Source organism: Hippichthys cyanospilos, chromosome 3 (genome assembly GCF_059441005.1).
Source record: "Hippichthys cyanospilos isolate Australia breed blue-spotted pipefish chromosome 3, RoL_Hcya_1.0, whole genome shotgun sequence".
NCBI lineage: Eukaryota > Metazoa > Chordata > Actinopteri > Syngnathiformes > Syngnathidae > Hippichthys > Hippichthys cyanospilos.
Window position 1 is genome coordinate 17,504,916 of NC_142371.1, and position 18,499 is coordinate 17,523,414.

Genomic DNA, 18,499 nt, shown 5'->3' on the forward strand with positions numbered 1-18,499 from the left:
AATTTATAACAAATGCGCTCACAGTGTAAGCTTTTGGCACGATAATGTCCTCTAATGACCCTATAAAAATGACTTATTTTTAGACTTTTACCCACTCACGACTTCAAAGCACCGGTACTACTAAAATATAGCTTTTGATGGTGTATGACGCCCCCTGGCGGACAACAAATCCCACCCCATGATGGATTTTCGGCAATCAAAAGCAAAACCAAGCCACGTATTACTGTGCATACTAATAACAAGAAAGTGACATGGCAACAAAAGTCCAATATCCCAAATAATTAAGTTTATTGCTTTTCAAGATATCCTTTTTCCCCTTGTGAAAGTAAAACAAAAGACAGTAAAACAAAACATTTGAGGTGTGTACACACACGCACAGGAAATAGTATTTACAGCTGTTTGTGCATCACATTAGGAATTTTACAGTAGAGAATACAATGAGGCTCATGTCTATTTTTAATTCCATGGAATACAATTAAATTAAATTGAAATTAAATAATACCTTTTGCCGCCTTACACTGGATGAATGCTAATATAAAAATAAGTCTACTAGCATATTCTGTGCATCCCAAAGGAAGGGAAAAAAGACCAAAGGGCACAATTAAAATCTCCGACAGCATCCCAATGTGCCCATCATAGAAAAACATCTTATGAATTATGGAAACTTTGGATACACATAAGCTTATAACTTTATCCCCCGAAATATTGACTCAAATACGGAATGAAATCACTACGGTACAGCTAGCTCTCATCATAGGTGCTCGTCAATAAATGTACAATATAATAAAATATACACACGCGCAAATATTCGTTCAAATATTCAAAGATCTGCTCTTCTTCCCTTTTTTCCCCTCTCCCCAAATGTGCAATACAATTAAAAGTACATTTTCAATGTGGCTTCCGATAAAATAATTTGAGGCAAGATCAAAAGATGTCACTTGAAATTTGGTCTTGAATCAAATGAGACAAATGTGTTCAATATTGAACAAAACATAAACGTGTCACACAATGTGGTCAAAAGAATTGACAATAAATTATTTTACTCCACTAGAAATTAGGGATATTCTGTAAATTAAATAAATAATAAATAAATAATGTCCTCGCAGCAGGTATGAGAATGGTACAAAAATAAACATTACCCAAATAATTTAAGACACAGTTAAATACTGTAAAGTGATTTCATGCCAGCACTTTAAAGTCATTTAAGTAAAGTAAAACACAACAAAGCACAGGACAAAAAACACGTTGTCAAGTACTTGAAAAGTCGGATATATTCCATTTCAGATTCCCTCCCACCCCTCGAAAAGAAAAAAAAAAACATGTTTTTGAACATTACGAGAAAATTAAGTTAAATTAAATTCAGAAAGCAAATGTGCCCACACTACTAGAAATGTACTAACGCAACACTAGTAGCGTAAAACCGACGCAACGATTTCAAGCACAGGACTACTACAGGTAATTTGGAGAAAATCACCGGCAGGGGGCAGTATCGTCCCGTGTCTTTGTGATGGTTTGTCAAGTCACAAGAATTGCAAGCGGAGGCCATTCCTGTAGGTGGGACGATTCAAACGTCCACCAACCGAGATCCCGTCCCGTTAACGTGGATGGGGAAGCGAGTTTGACGCTGAAAAAAACGTCTGTCGTCGGGGACGTGGACAAAAGGGGAGAAAAGCAGAGCAATCCCACCAGAAGTATTAGCTGCGGATCATTTTGAGGGTCTCTGTTTCCCTGTGGCGCTCATGCAAGATGGCGGGCGGCGGCGGTGTGAGGGGCATCAGGCCCTTGAGGGGGTGGGCGGGGACGGGCGGCGGCAGGGAGGAGATGGGCGGCAGAGGCGGGGCCGGCGCCGCCCCCGACTTCTTGGCTCCGGCCGGGGTGGGGGTGTCCTTAGCCGCGGCGAAATCCTGCTCGTTGTCCGAGCTGCAGTCACTCAGGTCGGTGATCTCCAGATCCGAGTCCGACTCGCCGTCCCGCTTGGCGCCGCCCCGCCTCTCCGCGGGGCTCTGCCGCCCGGGGCCCAGGCCCAGGCCCAGGCCCAGGCTCGGGGGCGTGGCCCGGGCGCGCTCCCCGCCCAGCAGAGGGTTGCCCAGGTCGCCGCGGCCCAGCGACAGGCCCCCCTGGTAGGGCGGCGGCGCCGGGCGGCCCCCCGCCGCCCCGTTGGCGCCCCCGCCGGCCTCCCCCGGGGGGAGCAGGGTGGAGAAGGGGTGGGGCAACTGGGAGAGGCCGCCGGGCAGGGGGCCGGGGTAGAACTGGGAGGGGTAGAGGGAGCCGGGAGGCAGTTTGGGGCAGTTGTTGAGGGAGAAGGCCCCGGGCAGGTAGGGGTTAAAGCCCCACGGGTAGTCGAAGGGTGGGCTGCGGGGGTACGCGCCCAGCAGGGACGGCGGCTTAGTGTAGCAGGGGCCACCTAGCGCACACAAACGCACCCGGGTTAAACGTGTCCACGCTTGACAAAACGGAGGACAAAAGTGTTTGAAAAACCACGCGAGCGCGAAGGTGCCGCCGTTTCAGACGGGCGTTCGAAAGTACTTCGATACGTTAGCGCATATGTGCGAATATTTACAAACGCATCTGAATAGATTTGAAGGCATTTGCGAGGACGTCAGAACACGTTTGCAAATGTGTTCAAACGTCTTTAGATACATATTTACAAAAAGATTTGGAATGTGTGTTTGCAAATACGTTCAAACGTGTTCGAACGTGTTTAAATACATTTGAATGTACTGGCATAAAAAATAAGTAAAGAAAAAAACTCTTCATACCGTCAAATGTTTGTTTATTATTATATCATTTTTTTTTTTAAACATTAGATTTCGTCGTTGTAAATGTTAGCATCATCAGCGTGTCCTAAAAAGTTAAATAAGGACTTCTGTCGTTTTCTACAGGATATAAAGTTTTCCAAAGTTTTGATTTCAAACAAAAAACTAAAGGTGCAATGTGTTCTTTATGGTGAAAATTGAAAGAAATATTTCCTTGAAATCCATCCACACACTTTTGTAGTGATCTTTTTTTTGCATCGGAATAAAAGAAATTTAAAAAACGCCAAAAGTAGTTAAAATGCAAAATAGCGTCGCCGATACTTGGTCTAATCCTTCTGTTTGACTTATAAAACATGCAATGAAAAGTAGTTTTTTTGGGGTACGATTTTCACTTATTTCAATTTGAGATACGGATGACTTTTGAGTTACATGCATCGTCAGGCGAAAATGCCACTCATGTCTCAAAGCGCCAACGTTTAAGAAAAAAACTGCTATTCGTTAAATATACATTTGTTGAATTTTGTGAGAAAAAAGTCATATTTTCACGTAAAATAGTATTTGTTTCACATTTGAAAACAAGAAAATAAAAATCCAATTTTTTTTCAGTTGCACAAGACAAAAATGTCGGCGCGGCGGGCCGAGGAAACAAAGCAGCATCTTCAGCTCCCAGCGCCGCCAACTTCCTTCCAAGCGCCGAGCAACTCGCCGCCGCGTCCCCCCCCCCCCCTTTGCCTGCCACGTTATTTACTATGCGGGCCTAATTTGACAGCGGCGGAGTGCGTGTGTGCGTGTGCGCGCTCGCTCGTGCGCGTGTAGCTGGCAGACACATGAATATTGAATCAGTCAGACGGGCCCGGCTCGCTTGCTTATGAAAACACAGTAATGGGCGCCCACAGGCCACAAACTCAAGCCTGCACCCTCAATTAGGGCCTTCCTGCCTGGGAAGGGATTAGGACGGCGGGGACACATGGGAGGGAGAAGGAAATAAGACCCCAGGACAAACTGGGATGAAGAAGAGGAAGAGGAGGAGATGGAGGGATGGGGGGGGGGGGGGGGGGGGGGTCTCGTTGCCGCATCTGTTTACACGCTACCTCCCTCCCTTTCTCTAGTTTGTGTGTGTAGGCCGTTAACCCTCCTGTTGTGTTTGCTTGCAAACAATACTGTAGCAACAATGTCCCTGGGTCACTTTGACCCGGGGAGTACTTAGGCACCCAAATGTGTCTAATGATCCGAATCCGATACTTTGTTTTTACCAGTGATTTATGTTCACTTCTCAAGAACAGAGTAGTATCGCTGGGTCAATATGACCCGGAGGTGTGTGCATTTATCCAAAAGTGTCAAAAACTTGGTCTCTAACTGGAAACACATTCACAAAGTAACAAAAAAAATACTTAATGTATACTTGTGTGTTGCATGCATTTCTCTGGAATAGTAATAACATCCTGGGTCAATATGACCCGGAGCTGTGTGCATCTATCTAAACAGGCCCGTCTGACTGATTCAAAAACCTTTTTTTTTTTTTTTTTTAATTAAAAACCCATTCACAAAATAACAAAGGAAATACTAAATGTATACTTGTGTGTTTTTCTGTAATAGTATCAACATCCTGGGTCAACTTGACCCAGAGGTGTGTGTGCATTTAGTTTTTAATTTTTATTGGAAACCCACCCACAAAGTAACAAAGGCAATAATGTATACTTTTATGTTATGTTTGTTTCTCTGGATTAGTAATAACATCCTGGGTCAATTTGACCCGGAGCATATTTAGACACCCAAACCTGTCCACAATGTGTATGATCCAAATCCAATATTTTGTTTTTACCAGTTGATTCATATTCTTTCCTCAAGAACAGAAATAATGTCACTGGGTCAATGTGACCCACTCAAAAGTAACAAAAGCAATACTTAGTTTATACCTGTATGTTCCATTTGTTTTCAAGGAAAAGTATTTATATCCTGGGTCAGCTTGACCCGGAATCATGTGTAATCATCCATAAGTTTTACAACTTTTTGGTTTCATCCTGTTAACTAATATATCTTGTGCTACACTAGTTTTACCTTCAGAAACAGCAGTATTCTTAGGCTATTTTGACCCGGGTTCGTCATTTTAAGAAAATGCATACAAATGCAAATCCGACGGCTATGTTGATTATGCATAAGCCAAGCAGAAGTCCTGCATTGAAAAAATGGAATTGGAAACTGGAACGGAATCATGGAAAATCACCACTGGTTGCGGCGACCGTCTAATTGTCGGTAAAGTTAGATGCGCGGCAACTTTTCTCACCTGAACCAAGGAAAGGAAAGGCGTCCAGTCGGAGCTTGTCGCCCTCCGGCCCCGGCGCCGCACTGCCCCGATCAAACAGGGAGGACGCTCGACCCGAGTCTGGCAAGCGGGGGAACAGGGACTGGATGGCCTACATGGCGAAAGATGAGGAAAAAATAAAGAACCGAATAAGATGTGTGCTCCATTTAGCCGCGCATGTTTTTTTTTTTGTCAGGGAAAAAAGGGACTCATTTGAATTCATTTTTTGCCTGTACCCATTTGGGGCACATCTCAACTCAAAATGGTGGCAACCATTTAACATGAGTTTAAATGGTGAGGGTGTGCACACTTGTGCAACCCCTACGACTTTTCACTTTCCCGCACGGGGAGGCTTCATTTCCTTTTAGTAGTATGCCACATTTTTTTTTTAATATCACCAAAAAAATTGGCATTTCGACAGGGGTGTGTACACTTTTTATATCCGGTCAGTTTTCCGATGAAAAAGTCCATCACGTCAAATGCGAAGTATCGGCGCCTTCCCGAGCAATACGCTGGAAGAAGACGCAAAAAAATAAAAGAAGACAAGCGTAGTTCCGGCGCCCATCCAGGCGGCGGCGCCGCTGACGTCGCACGCCGGCAACCAAACGTGATGCAAGCGGCGCCGGAGGGGAGGCAAGGACGGCGCTACAAAGGGCTGTCACGGGCGGGGGGGGGGGGGGACCGGGGGAGAGGACGCGTTTGAGGCCGCCAAGGATAAACGAGGAGGAAAGCGGGAGGACGGCGCGGCGCCGAATCGGGCCGCTCGCTCGCCAGATCTGACGCGCGCCCCGCAATACGCCGGGGACCGGGAGACCGGCTGAAACAAATGGAACAGATGAATCCGGGGACTAGCCGGGACAAAGGGGGAGATTTTTGTTCCCGGATCAATACCCCGTGTCACCCCGAGTTTGAAAGGCGAGACCGAAGAGCCCGAGCCGCGAGAACGCCGTTTGCTTAACAAAGCGCACTAACGAGGCGCGCCATTCATCTGATCTGACGCGCCTCCGCTTTCATTTCAGATCGATGACAAGCCCAAGACGGCGGATGGGAGCGAGGAGGGGATCATGTCGTCTTTGGGGGAGCCCCGGGGGGGGGTTCAGGACGACCTAAAGTCGTCTCCCGGCGACCTTAAGCGTGCGAGCAGACGATTGACGGATGACACGCTTACTGTACTTTTTTTTTTTAATTGCACGGAAACTTTTCCGTAGGTTCTCATTTTGCGGTTGCGGTGTCAAACATACAGCCCCCGGGCCCATGATGGCCCCTCTCACTTTAGTCATGACTTGAAAGAATTCTGACTTCTCAGGATTCTAAGAATAAGCGTAATTGTGTGATTGGTCAGAATTTTGACCGAACTCAGAATTGTAATTATAAGGTCCGAATTTTGACGAGAGAACATAATTGTCAGAATTCTGGCTTTAAAATTTTAGGATGTAATTCTTAGAATTCGGAGACTTAAGTCAAATTTCTGAAACGACTGTGAAATCAGGATTTTCACTTAAGTTGTGACTTCAAAGTAAGAATTCTGACTTTACTCTCAGAATTCTGTGAACAATCAGAATCGTGAGATTAGTTAGGATTCTGACTGAGAATTGTAAATTATAAGGTCAGAATTCAGTCTATAGAACATGTCTTTTAAAAGTCTGACTGAATTCTGGGACCGCACGAAATTGTCAGAATTCTGGCTGTAAAGTTTTAGAACCTAATTCTGAGATTGATGTCGAAATTCTGAAACGACCGTAAAGTCCGAATTCACACTTTAGTCGTGACTCAAAAGTAAGAATTCTGACTTTTGTCTCTCAGATTTCTGCGATCAGTCGGAATTCCGACTTCGAAATGAGAATTTTAATTATAAGGTCGGAATTCTGACAGGAGAACATCATTTTCCTAATTCTGAATTCTGACACTGAACACAATTGGCTTTCAAATCTTAGGAAATAATTCTTAGGATTCTGAGACTTAAGTCAGTTTTCTGAGATGAGTCAGAATTCTGACTGAAGTGAGAACTCTAAAGATAAAGTTAATATAACTATCACGAATATAATTAATTATAAAATTGGCAAATCCGTCATCAAGTGTGCTTTAAGCTCAAGGCTGAATTTTTCTTATTTTGCCCGATTTTCATACGCCCCGGAAAGGCCCAGCAGGTTGCCAGAAGCCGCAACGGCAAAACCGCACGACAGCGATAGATTTTTCCCGTGAATTAAACGACTTTGTGAATTAAAAAAAACCCCATGCGTGTCCGGGTTCGTTTCATGCTGACGGCACAGCGCTAACGGGCACGGCGTGAAACGCGGGCGTACCTCCGGGGTGCAGTCGGGCGCGGCGGAGCTTCCGTTGAAGTGGTTCTGGGCAAGGAAGAAGGGCGAGTTGGCCATGTCCAGGATGGGGTAGTTGACCAGAACCACTTTGCTGAAGTTAAACTTGTAGGTGAAGCGCTTGCCTTTGGTTTTGTGCAAAATGCGTTTGTTGTAGTAATACCTGCAACACAGCACAGCTCGTGGAATGAAAAACCAAGAGGCGGGAGGCTCAACGCCGGCGTCAAGGTTGGCAGATTTTTACGGAAATGAAACAATAAAGAGCGCCGCCGGGCCGGCGCCGTGCTCGTTATCCGCTTTTTCAATACGTGGGCTAATCGCGTCGGGTCAGTTTCGCATGAGCCGCGTTTTGTTTGATTGTGCCGTTACGCTGGAAAAAATGCCAAAAACAAGAAAAAAAAGGCGCATTTTCTAGTTTTAAGCAAAACCAAAAATCTGCCAGTGATGGGAAACATTTTCTTGCCTAGAAAATCTAATTGAAATTGTTTTCGAATGGTTTTAAGAACAACAAGGGAGCAAAAAAGTGAGAAAATCTTAATTTAAGCAAGTTACAAATTTAAGCTTATAGGGCTCAATATAAGGCGGTGCTTCTCAATTATAGTTTGCAAAGCCCCCACCTAAAAATGGTATAATTATGACTAAAACTATATTTTTTAACCTTGAAAAATATGAGTTAGCGTTAAACTGGAAACTACATTTTAAAGGTTAGTCCGAAAGAGAAAAAAAATCCCCATTTGGCCTTTTGTATCATGAATTTTCCTTTGTGACAAGAGAATTCAAGAAAAGTGTAAAAGTACCGGCGACGGCGGCGCCCCGACATGGCGACGTGCGTTTCGCTTGGCGTGGAAAAGGCGCGGTGGCCCTTAATTGAGCAATTAAGGCAGGCTAATTAAGAAGGCTAATTGTGGCCCCAGCCAATTCATAACAATTAAATCGACGACAAGCCCCATTAAGAAAAGGCCGAGGACTACGAAGGGGCGGGGCGCGCGATTCACGGATGATAACGAAGGCGTTCGGGGGCGCTCAAGATGCCTTCAGATTAAACAAGTTTGACGAGTCGCCGAAAGTCGGCGAGGAAAATGCTTATCGACTTTGTCGGCCATCTCCTCTCTCGACTTTCCATTAAGATGGCCGCCGATAAAGAAGAGCAACTGAGGAATATCGACGCTCCCCGAGCAGAGGTTCCGCTTTCATATCGTCCGCGCCAACACAAAGCATAGAAAAAAGTCCATTTTGCGAGCGAGCGAGCGTCTCAAGCGGGACGGCCGGCGCGCGTTACCTCAGCGCTCTGCTGAGCTTGTCGTAGTTCATGTGCGGTTTACACTTCCTGATCCCCCAGAGTCGGGCCACCTCGTCGGGGTCCTTGATGACGAACTCGCCGTAGTCGCCCTGCCAGGCGATGACGCCCTGGTACTCCTCCTTCTGCAGCAGCTCCAGGATGAAGTGCCACAGCTGGATCTGCCGCGATCCCGGGCTGGACTCGGGCTTGTAGGCCCAGTCCGGGAAGGCGAACCCTGCGCGGGACGGACGGGGGGACGGGGGGGGGGGGGGGGGGGCGGGACGTTAATTCCGTCGGTCGCCGGCGGCCAGCGGGAGGTGGGCGTGCGGATGAGCGATGATGAAGGTGAGGGATGATGTGTTTAATAGAAGAGCGCCCGCCTCGAGCTAGCTTAGCGTGCGCCGCTGCCCTCTGGGCTGCGCGGATTGCTCAGGTGTGTGATGACAACTCTCTGGGAGAGACGTGATTGATGCTGCGGCGCACACACGCGCGCGCCTTCAAGCTGCCTGTTTGCACATCACGCACGCCGAGTCAAGTGTTTGTACTCAATGAACAATCAAAGTCAACACAAAAGCCGAACCCGAGGGCAGACCTCCGCCAAGGCCCGGCAATGGATCGACGCCACTGCCACGTTACCTGGGTCGGAACCAGCAATGCAGCGGTTGAAGGGATATACCGTATTTTCCGCACCTTCCATGAATAGCCTTTTTTAAAAATGTTTATTATTAGGCGCATTGAACAGAAGCTACAGTAGCGACTGGGGTTGCGTTATGCATCCACTAGATGGAGCTGCGCCAAAGGGAACGTCAACAAAACAACCAGATGTCATTTTTCCACCACTCCCGTATTTTCTGCACTATAAGGTGGGCACCTAGGATTTTAATAGGGCTTTTACAAGTATCACAAATCTAACCTTTGGTTGTTAAATGTGTTTATAGGAACAGGACAATATTCTTGTCGGATTAAGAGCAAATCAATTATGACAGAAAGAAACTTATGCTATTTCTTCAGTATAAGGCGCAACGGATTATGAGGTGTAGCCTATTTTAAAACTGTTTTCATCTAAAAGGCGCACTGCAATTTAAGGCGCATGGAATAGAAGCTAGAGTAGTGGCTGAAGTTGCATCCACTAGAACAGTGGTGTCAAAGACACGCCCGCAGACCGGTTCTGGCCCCCAAAACGTGTTTTATCTGAGCCGTGACATGATTGTGTAAGGTAAAGCATAAAAATGAGCGTTTTATGATTAATACATGTGTTTAAAAGCGCATAAATATATAGCATGATTTTATTGGTGTGGCCCACTTCGGAATACATTTTCCTCCATGCAAGCTTAAACAAGGTTGACACCCCTGTCTTCGAATATTATAGTGCCTCCTAGTGGCCGAAAAGGAGCAGCACACTGAATTGTTTTGCAACATTTAATCCTGATACACAAACTGTTTACTCAGTTACGTTGTAATTACGTTTTTAGAACAAAAACAGTTTTTTTTTTAAGTCTCGGACTTTATTAAGGGTAATTGACAATGTTTGACGTTACCAACCTGGTGTCCAAAGCGCGGGCACCGGGGGGAGCAGCAGATCGCTGACGCAGTTACAGTCCATGCCTCTGCAGCGCCTGACAAAAAAAAAAAAAAAAAAAATCCATCAATCTACAAGTTGAGAAGCAAGCGCATTCGGAACGCAGACGTGTTGCGCGAGCGCCGAAGGACACGTGCGGCGGCGATTCGGAAACGTGGCGGGTATCGACGCGAAAGGCGGCAGAGGTTATGTTTGCTCCAGCGATGGAGCGTTTGAAGGATGGCGTCCACCTGAGGCCGAGCGTGATGCAACGCCTTGGACATCCATAAGCGGCGGCCGCGCACTTGAAGAGCGCGTTAAACTTTAATTCGATTTAATCAAGCGGAATTTTCAGTATTCTTGCGTAAAGTAGGGCGGCCTCGGACGCAAAAAGTTTCAAGCGTTTTGTTTATTCCGCATGTATTACACATACTACGCCGAAAGGAACTTTTGAGGTGCGGGAGAAGTTTCTGTTGCGCTTGCAAAAATGTGGCAGGGAAAACATGCAAAGTAGCTTGAAGCACAACAAACGCAACTGAAAATTGACAGTAAAAACTTTAACGCAATCATCTACGACTCAACTTCAACCACTACGAGACCGATACAAGTAATAAACACTTTAGTTTTGACCGATACCGACACCGAGTACTGATACCATTGATACCGTTGTGGTCAGCTATCGGGTCGATATCGATTCTTGATATCGGTAATTGACCTAGACGCGATGTACTAACTAAAAAACGACTTTTGTCTGTTCTAGTTAATATGGTAACTAAAGGCTACATTAGCATGTTTTAGCATGTTTTTCCAAACAAAAACAAATGCGAACATTTGTCCTTTGGTCTGATGAGTCCACACTGTATAAATACAGCATATAAAATAATTATGTTCAGATAAAATATAGTTTTATAGATTCTGTATCTACTCTTGGACCGTCCAGTAATAACAAAAAAATAAAACATTTAAAGCAAAAAAAAGTAACCTGTAAAATGTGGATACATTTGCATTGGCAAGTATTCAATATGAAACATAAAAATTAAATGTAATAATTGCAGAAATAAAATGTAATAATTGTTTAAAACAAATAAGCTAAGTTGTTGATTCATTTTCAAGCATAAAATCTTTTCGTCTATGCAATTTAGTGATAACTGAAGACCACGTTAAAGCATAAATATGAATTAGCATTTGAATATTGATATATTTCATAAACAAAGCAGTATGTTTTTCCATAGATTTTCTGGGCAAATGTTGTCAAAATGTTGGGACCCGAGCAAACTAAATAAATACAATAAAAAGGCAATACTTTGCTGAAACAATTGTAAGGAAGAACAACGAGTGGAATATAATTTTTTGGGCCAAGAAATACAAACATTTGATCAGTGGAACTTTGTCCTTTGATCTGATGAGGTCCCCAACGATTGGTGCAAGGGCAGCACCTAAAATAATCACGTTTTGGATCTGAATTCTTAAACAGCTTATTGAGTTGTGCTTTGGTTTGTTTTTTGGCGCCGCCTCTGGCGGCTGTTGAAATTGCATTTTGTAGTGAGGAAGGACAGTGTGGCTTCACTTGAGAGCAGTCACCGTCGGTGACACACACGTTGTTGTGTCTTCCTGTGAAATCCGGCGTCTGGAAGTTGTACTTTGTTTGTAAGAACGTTATTTATGATAACATGCCCCAAATTAGTTTGTTGGATTCAACAACTTATATGTGGCTAACATGCTAGCTAATGTTAATTCTTATCCTCAGCGCGTTATATACAGTAGTGCTGCCTTGTATACGTAGGGGCAAATACATTTTTTTATTTTCAAACGTTCCTAAAATACGTGTTTTCTTCTGATAACGGGCCATTGGTTTTTGTAGCAAGAAAATTCCACTGAGAGCTGGCTCAAAAGTAACTGTTGAATTCCAATTAGTCCCGTTTGCATCTCTTTAATTTTTTTTTCCCTACATGCCAGCAGGTCTCAACGAGGTAGGGGGTGTTAGCGGCATGTAAATTAGCCAAATGCTAATGTCAAGACTAATGATGTTGAGAGCGGGAGAAGATTTGGGTGCGGCGGATACACGGCGACTTTTCATGGAACGTTTCTTTACAAAAGATCACATGGAGAAGAAGAAATGCCCTGGCCTGGCCTGGCCTGGTCTGGCTTCTTCTTCTTCTTCTTCTTTTTTTTTTGCCATCTTTAATGCTGCCCTCTGCATCGCTGCCTCGGTGCTTCTTCTGCCGCTATTTAATTATGCTGTGTGAATTTGGGATTTTTCCCTCCAGCATTGAAATAGAACGTGAATTATTAAGGTGTGTTTGTATAAATTATTATTGCTAACTCCAGGCGCTGCTCTCTCTCTCTCTCTTTTGAGAAAGACTCCCTCTCTCGACCCGCTCCTGGCCTTTGCATGCTAGCAACTCTCTCGCTCACTTTTTCAGTCTTTGCATATGCATCTCTGGCCTTTTTGCTTCTTTTTAACCATTCATCACATCGTTGCTTTTTTTTTTTTTTTTTCCATGCACTCTGATGTTGCGTTGTCGCACAATGAGCGCAAGCTGTTGAAAATCTAGCCTGGGGCCTATGTGCAGGCCTCTTAGAGACTATACTAAAAATAACATGAAATAATAAAACTTTGTGGTATCAAGTGAAATATGTTTGAGGAATTTGTGATAAATGGCGGGAAACAATTTAAAACTTCATCCGGTCACCATTACATCAGAAAAAACAAATACAGACACCCTACCTTTTGGTGAATAGCCTAACACTTATTTTTAGTTCATACAACAATCAAATTTCACCAGATTGTTAAGCTTTAGTACAGGGAATTAATTCACATATTTGACATAGAGTCCAAAATCATCACAGCCAAAAACACATGTGATCTTAGCTATGCGTCAGAGTTATCAATAATAAGAGACACTGTAATGCTAAGCTAGCTAGTTAAATAGATACATATGGTAATAGCGATAGATACACAACTAGCTAGCAAGATAGATAGATAGATAGATAGATAGATAGATAGATAGATAGATAGATAGATAGATAGATAGATAGATAGATAGATAGATACTGCAGCTAGTTCGTGATAGCGAGCTAGCTAGAAAGATGGTAACATACTATAGCAAGTGAGCATCAGCTAGCTAGCTAGATAGATAGACAAAAAAGATAGACGGACACATAGCTTGTTAGCTAGCAACACAGCTAGCTAGACATATCAGTTCTACGTTAGGCTTCATTTCACTTTGCGTAAAAATCCAGGAAAGTTAAACATAAAAGGATAAAAGGATGAAATTGAATGTTTTTCTGAAAAAGTTTGAACACCCCTGCAGATATTTTGCTGCTCATGTTCACACGTCGACCGCAAGCGGAGGCCAAGCGGTGACCTTTTGTGCATCTTCGTGAAAAGTAAGGCCCTGAGTTAAAATGCTGCTCTGTAACCCGAGCGTTCCTCTGAAGGCCGCCGCCTTGAACGAAAATCCGATATTTCGCGCGTTGGAGGTCGGAACGTATACGTTTGCCCCTCCCCGCGTGCCGTCGCGGCAGCATCTCGCCTTTGGTTTTCCGCGTGTCAGCTTCTGGCGCACCATCCAGGTGAATCCTTCTTTTCCTTGTCACCGCCACCTATTTCGGCATCCGAGCCCCGCCTACGCTCCTGGCGCCGCCCCCCTCGATGCGTTTTGCGTCGGCGCAGTAATTTTCCGTTTGATTTCGGAGGTAATGCATTTTTTACAAATCAAAGAGGAAGCGAGGCGACCCCCCCCCTCCCCCCTTCCCCGTCTTCCATCCTTCACCTCCTCCTCCGCCCACCACCCCCAAGCCCTCAGCTCCCCGCCCAGGGCCAGAGAGGAGATAAAGGAGCCTCCATCATTTCCTTGTTAGTTTTGATTTGGGCAGCGCAGGGCTTTCAAGTTCCTCCCCATCACCCCCAGAAACATTATAACTAGCAGCCCTGGGAATAGCGCTGCTCGCGCACGCTCGCGCCTACACACACTCACGGGTACACGCAGACGCACACACGCACAGATCGCAAGTATACACGGTGCGATAAAAAAAACAGGTAGGCGCTCAGGTAGCCGACACAAATAAAGACGTAGAGCCCATCGATAGTGACTGAATCGATACGGCCGGAGAGCACTTTTGTTTGGCTAAAAAAGACGTCCTGATGGAAGAGCACAAAAGCCAGAGCGCGATTTATCGGGGAGGGGGCGCAGAGGACGGCCGACTCCGAACAAAAGGGGTCTGATGATGGATCGCGTGTTGACAATGCGCTAAACGCCCGACCCGGGAAACTGCAGCACCGCGGGCCAAAAGGAGCCCGCAGGAGCGTTTGATGCCGCGCGCCGTGCTATGCTAGCACTCGGAAACCGGACAGAGGCGGGCGTTTTACGATTCACCGTTTGCCGGGGCCCCGGGCCCCCGTCGTCGTCGCTCCGCCGTTTTTGTCAAGACTAGGCGTGGGCCAATTTTCCGTGGTGTTAAAAAGTCAAAGTTTTCTCTTTTGCTTCGTCGAAACAAATGGGGCGTTTAACGCCCGTGCAGTATTTTGACCATTTTTGGGACATTTTCTTCCGGTATTTTATCCGAGGGCCCTCGGGGGATTGATTGATTTTTTGGGGGGGATCAAGAAATCTTTGTGGCCAATAACGACCGCCGACAAGAGAGTTTAACCCTTGTGCAGTATTTTGACCGTTTTGGGCTCCTTCTCTTCCGCATCATTCTGGAAGTATTTTAGCCAAGGGGTAGCCGACTCCTTGTATCGTGATATAAGTGGTCGTGCCATGTTGAACTTTGACATGTTGTCAGCATCTGGGTGAACTTTCAGTTCCCTCGTGTCTTATTTCACCGCTTTTCCTTTGATGTGAAATGCATTTGAGCATTTTTGGGTCATTTTCTTCCACATCTTTCTTGCAGTATTTTGGCCAAAAGATGGCACACTCCTGCCAGTGTGACATTCAAGTATTTCTGCCATACTTTGACGTTTTGTCACTATCCGGGGGAAATTTCAGCTCCTTAACATCCTCTTTCAATGCTTCCCCTTTGATGGACAAAATCTCAAACCTGATAAAAGCCTCGGTTGGTTTGGTCTACATTTTATTTTTGCGTCGGTTGACGTCATGCGTGTTTGGGGACTTCTTCCTGCCAAACACATCCGACTGATGTTGGCTTGAGCAAGCGGGCCCAGTGGAGGCGAGGTTAGTGGGCCAGAATTTTCAAGTGACGCTATTCAACCGAGGGGGCGGGGCAACAAAAGAAGAAGGCCAGAGCGACGGGTCACGATATAAAAAGATAGCGAGGCGCTTTTTCTTTGCAGAACATGAAACAAACTGTGCATGCGTCTCATCTTTTTTTTTTTTTTGGGGGGGGGTGGCCCCTGAAAAAGGCGGCGAGCGAGGCCTCCGCCCCGTCTTCTCTTTTCTTGCCTCTCGCTGCGTTCCTCTCCCTGCTCAGCTCTGACACACTGCTGCGCCTCGGGCTGCAACTACACAGGGACTGTGCGATGTGCGTTTGGAAAAGCGCAAGTGGAGACCAGGGGGAGGAGGAAGACAACAGGAACCTGTCCTTCCACCAGCACTAGGATATGGATATGCAGTATTTGTAGCGTTCTCGCAAAATCGGGCCTGTGAGATGTTCTGATGAGATCTCGATCCAGTATATTCCAATTCCACATTTCCTTCCCTTTAAGATGTTAGACAATACATGCTGGTAGCTAAAAAATGGTCCAAATTACAGTTGCAGACAAAATTAACCACAGTGAAATTTGTTTTTCGGGGGGACTACTTTTCACTGTAGGTGGTTGCGACTATTTTTAGCTCATGACATTTCGGCCATGGCACATTATTGAGCATATTAAATGCAAAGACGCATTTAAGGTGAGGGGAAGTGTGCGGATCGCGGTGAAATATTTACACATTATTTAGCATAGTAAATGCAGTATTTTGGATGATAATTGTACAAGTGACAAAGACACGTCTAAGATGAGGGGAAGTGTGTAGATGATTCGAACATAATTTTTAAAAAAAAAGCTTTTTGGAGGGCCTACTTTTTGCTGCGGATTGTTACAGCTAGCTTTAGCTCGTGACGATCTGTGTTGCAGCACATTTTTTTTGGATATTAAATACCATATTTCAGAACAAATTTGGTAAGGGTGACATAAGGAAACATCTAAGGTGAGGGTGGATGTGTAGATCACACGGAAAAGAAAGTTTTCGAAAAAAAACCTATTTGGAGGACTACTTTTCGATGTGGATGGTTACAGCTAGCTTTAGCTCATGGGGATTTGAGTTGCGGCATATTTTTAGTATGTTATATGTCATTTTTAGATGCTAATTGGTAAATGTGACATGAGGAAATATTTAAGGCGAGGGTGGATGTGGAGATTACGAGAAAATGACATTTTCTGGAGAAGAAAAAAGCCATTTCAGGGGGACTACTTTGAGATGTGGATGGTTACAACTAGCTTTAGCTCATGGGAATTTGAGTTGTGGGGCATTCTCGCTTTTTTAAATGCCATCATTTAGAGGCTAAATGGTTAATGTGACATGAGGAAACATCTAAAGTGAGGGCGGATGTGTAGATCACGAGGAAATGACATTTTCTTGAAAAAAAAAAGCTTTTTCAGGGGGACTACTTTCCTTTTAGCAGCAAACGCTCACAGCTCCGCCACAAAGACCGTATCAAGGCACTTGACAATTGTTCTCACTAACGCATGATAAAATTCCAAGGCGAGTGTGTCCGCAACTCACAAGAGAGTGTGTTTGTTTTCCCGACTTTTTCCCGAAAGGAGGAGAACTTCCCACAAGTTTCCAAGAGCGGGCGAGTGGCCGGAGAGAGCAGGATGTATTAGTATTACATATAGTGTGGAATGGGGTGGCGGCGAAAAAATAAATAAATAAGGAAAAAGACCGGGCTAGTAAGAGGATGAAGAAGAAAGTATCAATCGATAGGGTTAAATTATTCATCGTCATTAATTATCGATCGCTCGGCGTTGCCGGGGCTCGTCCGCCTCGCGCCGGAGTTGAAAGGCGGGAAAGCGGGCTTTATTAAAACCGGCTCGGGCCTCATTGTTTCATGTCCCGCGGCTAAAAAAAGGGAAAAAAGAGAAAAAGCAGCGGCGGAGTTTGCTCGGGCCTAGCTATCGCTATCGCGGCGCGCCCGTGCTGGGGGGGAGCTGACACGGGCGCGCGCGCGCGCCAACGGCGGCGGCGTCTCGCTCCGATCGATGCGGGATCAATGGCTCGCGCGGACTAATAGCCCGAGAGCGCCTTTGATCTGGCGGATGAGAGATCAAAAAACGCGCGCGGGAGCCGGGCGGCGAGCTGACCTTCGCGCGCGCGCACGTGCGCCGGCATGCGCACTCGTGAGGTTTGTTTTTGGCAGCGCAGGTTTGGCTAGCAGGGAAACCAACTCTGGTGGTGCCTTGAAAGGGGGTGGGAACTCCAAATTTGAAAAGTGTTTTTTGGAACCACCGGAAAAATACGAAATACAGCAAAAGCATGTTTATTCATTTTCTTTTCACGCCATTCAACATGTAGAACAGCACACGTCTCGACGTCCTCGTTCGCTCACCTTCACCGTGGTAAAAGTACACACGCACTTTCAGCTTCACGAGTTAGACTACTTTTGTCTTTTCAAATTAAGAGCAAATTAATTAGAACCTGAAGCAATTTATTGCTAAATTGCAGTAGTTAGCAACTTTAACCATTAGCAATTTTCTGGCAGATGAGCCAGAAATAAAACGCAATCTAGTTTCTGGGGTTGCGGAAAAAAGATGCCGGGATACACCACTACAAAATGTAGTTCCAATCCTAAAATGCTTTGTGTTAGTGTTAGTAGGGGTATTTTGCTGGAATTGAAGGGGTACATAAGACTTCAACAAGGTTTCTCAGCTAATATAATGCTTTTAAAAACCGGACAGAAAGACGACTTTGTCTTTTCAAATCAAGAGCAAATAAATTGGAACATGAAACAACTTTTTACTAAATTGTATTGAGCTGATTGCTTTGCGAAAAAAATGATGCATTCCTTAATTTTAAGTTTACTTGAATGCAAATCATCATTAGTAGCAAAATTTTCTGAATTAAAACAGATGTTACACAATCGATTTCCTGGGGTTGCAGAAAAAAGTGGCCAAGAAATACCACTACAAATGTAGTTCCAAAAATAAGGCTTTTTTTTCCATCCAAAAATGATTTGCGCTCTTTGCTCACAAAATTATCGACAATATTTCACCAAAATGGTCGAGGATGCTGACCCCAAGTGGACAAAAATACCTCAAATCCTTAAACATATTTTGACTTTTTA

At 45.0% G+C, this 18,499-nt stretch overlaps 1 protein-coding gene across 2 annotated transcripts in view; it reads right to left on the reverse strand.

Moving 5' to 3' along the window:
- Nucleotides 1-264: 264 nt before the first annotated feature.
- erfl1 (Ets2 repressor factor like 1) overlaps nt 265-18,499 on the reverse strand; it is a 95,706-nt gene continuing 77,471 nt past the window's right edge. For both annotated transcript variants that reach the window (XM_088410908.1, XM_088410907.1), the window contains 5 exons: nt 10,198-10,271; nt 8,656-8,890; nt 7,362-7,539; nt 5,041-5,170; nt 265-2,404 (listed from right to left, as the gene is read on the reverse strand). In XM_088410908.1, coding sequence (XP_088267034.1) covers nt 1,695-2,404; nt 5,041-5,170; nt 7,362-7,539; nt 8,656-8,890; nt 10,198-10,258 — 1,314 coding nt within the window. In that variant the 5' untranslated portion in view covers nt 10,259-10,271 and the 3' untranslated portion in view covers nt 265-1,694. The remainder of the gene's footprint in view (nt 2,405-5,040; nt 5,171-7,361; nt 7,540-8,655; nt 8,891-10,197; nt 10,272-18,499) is intronic.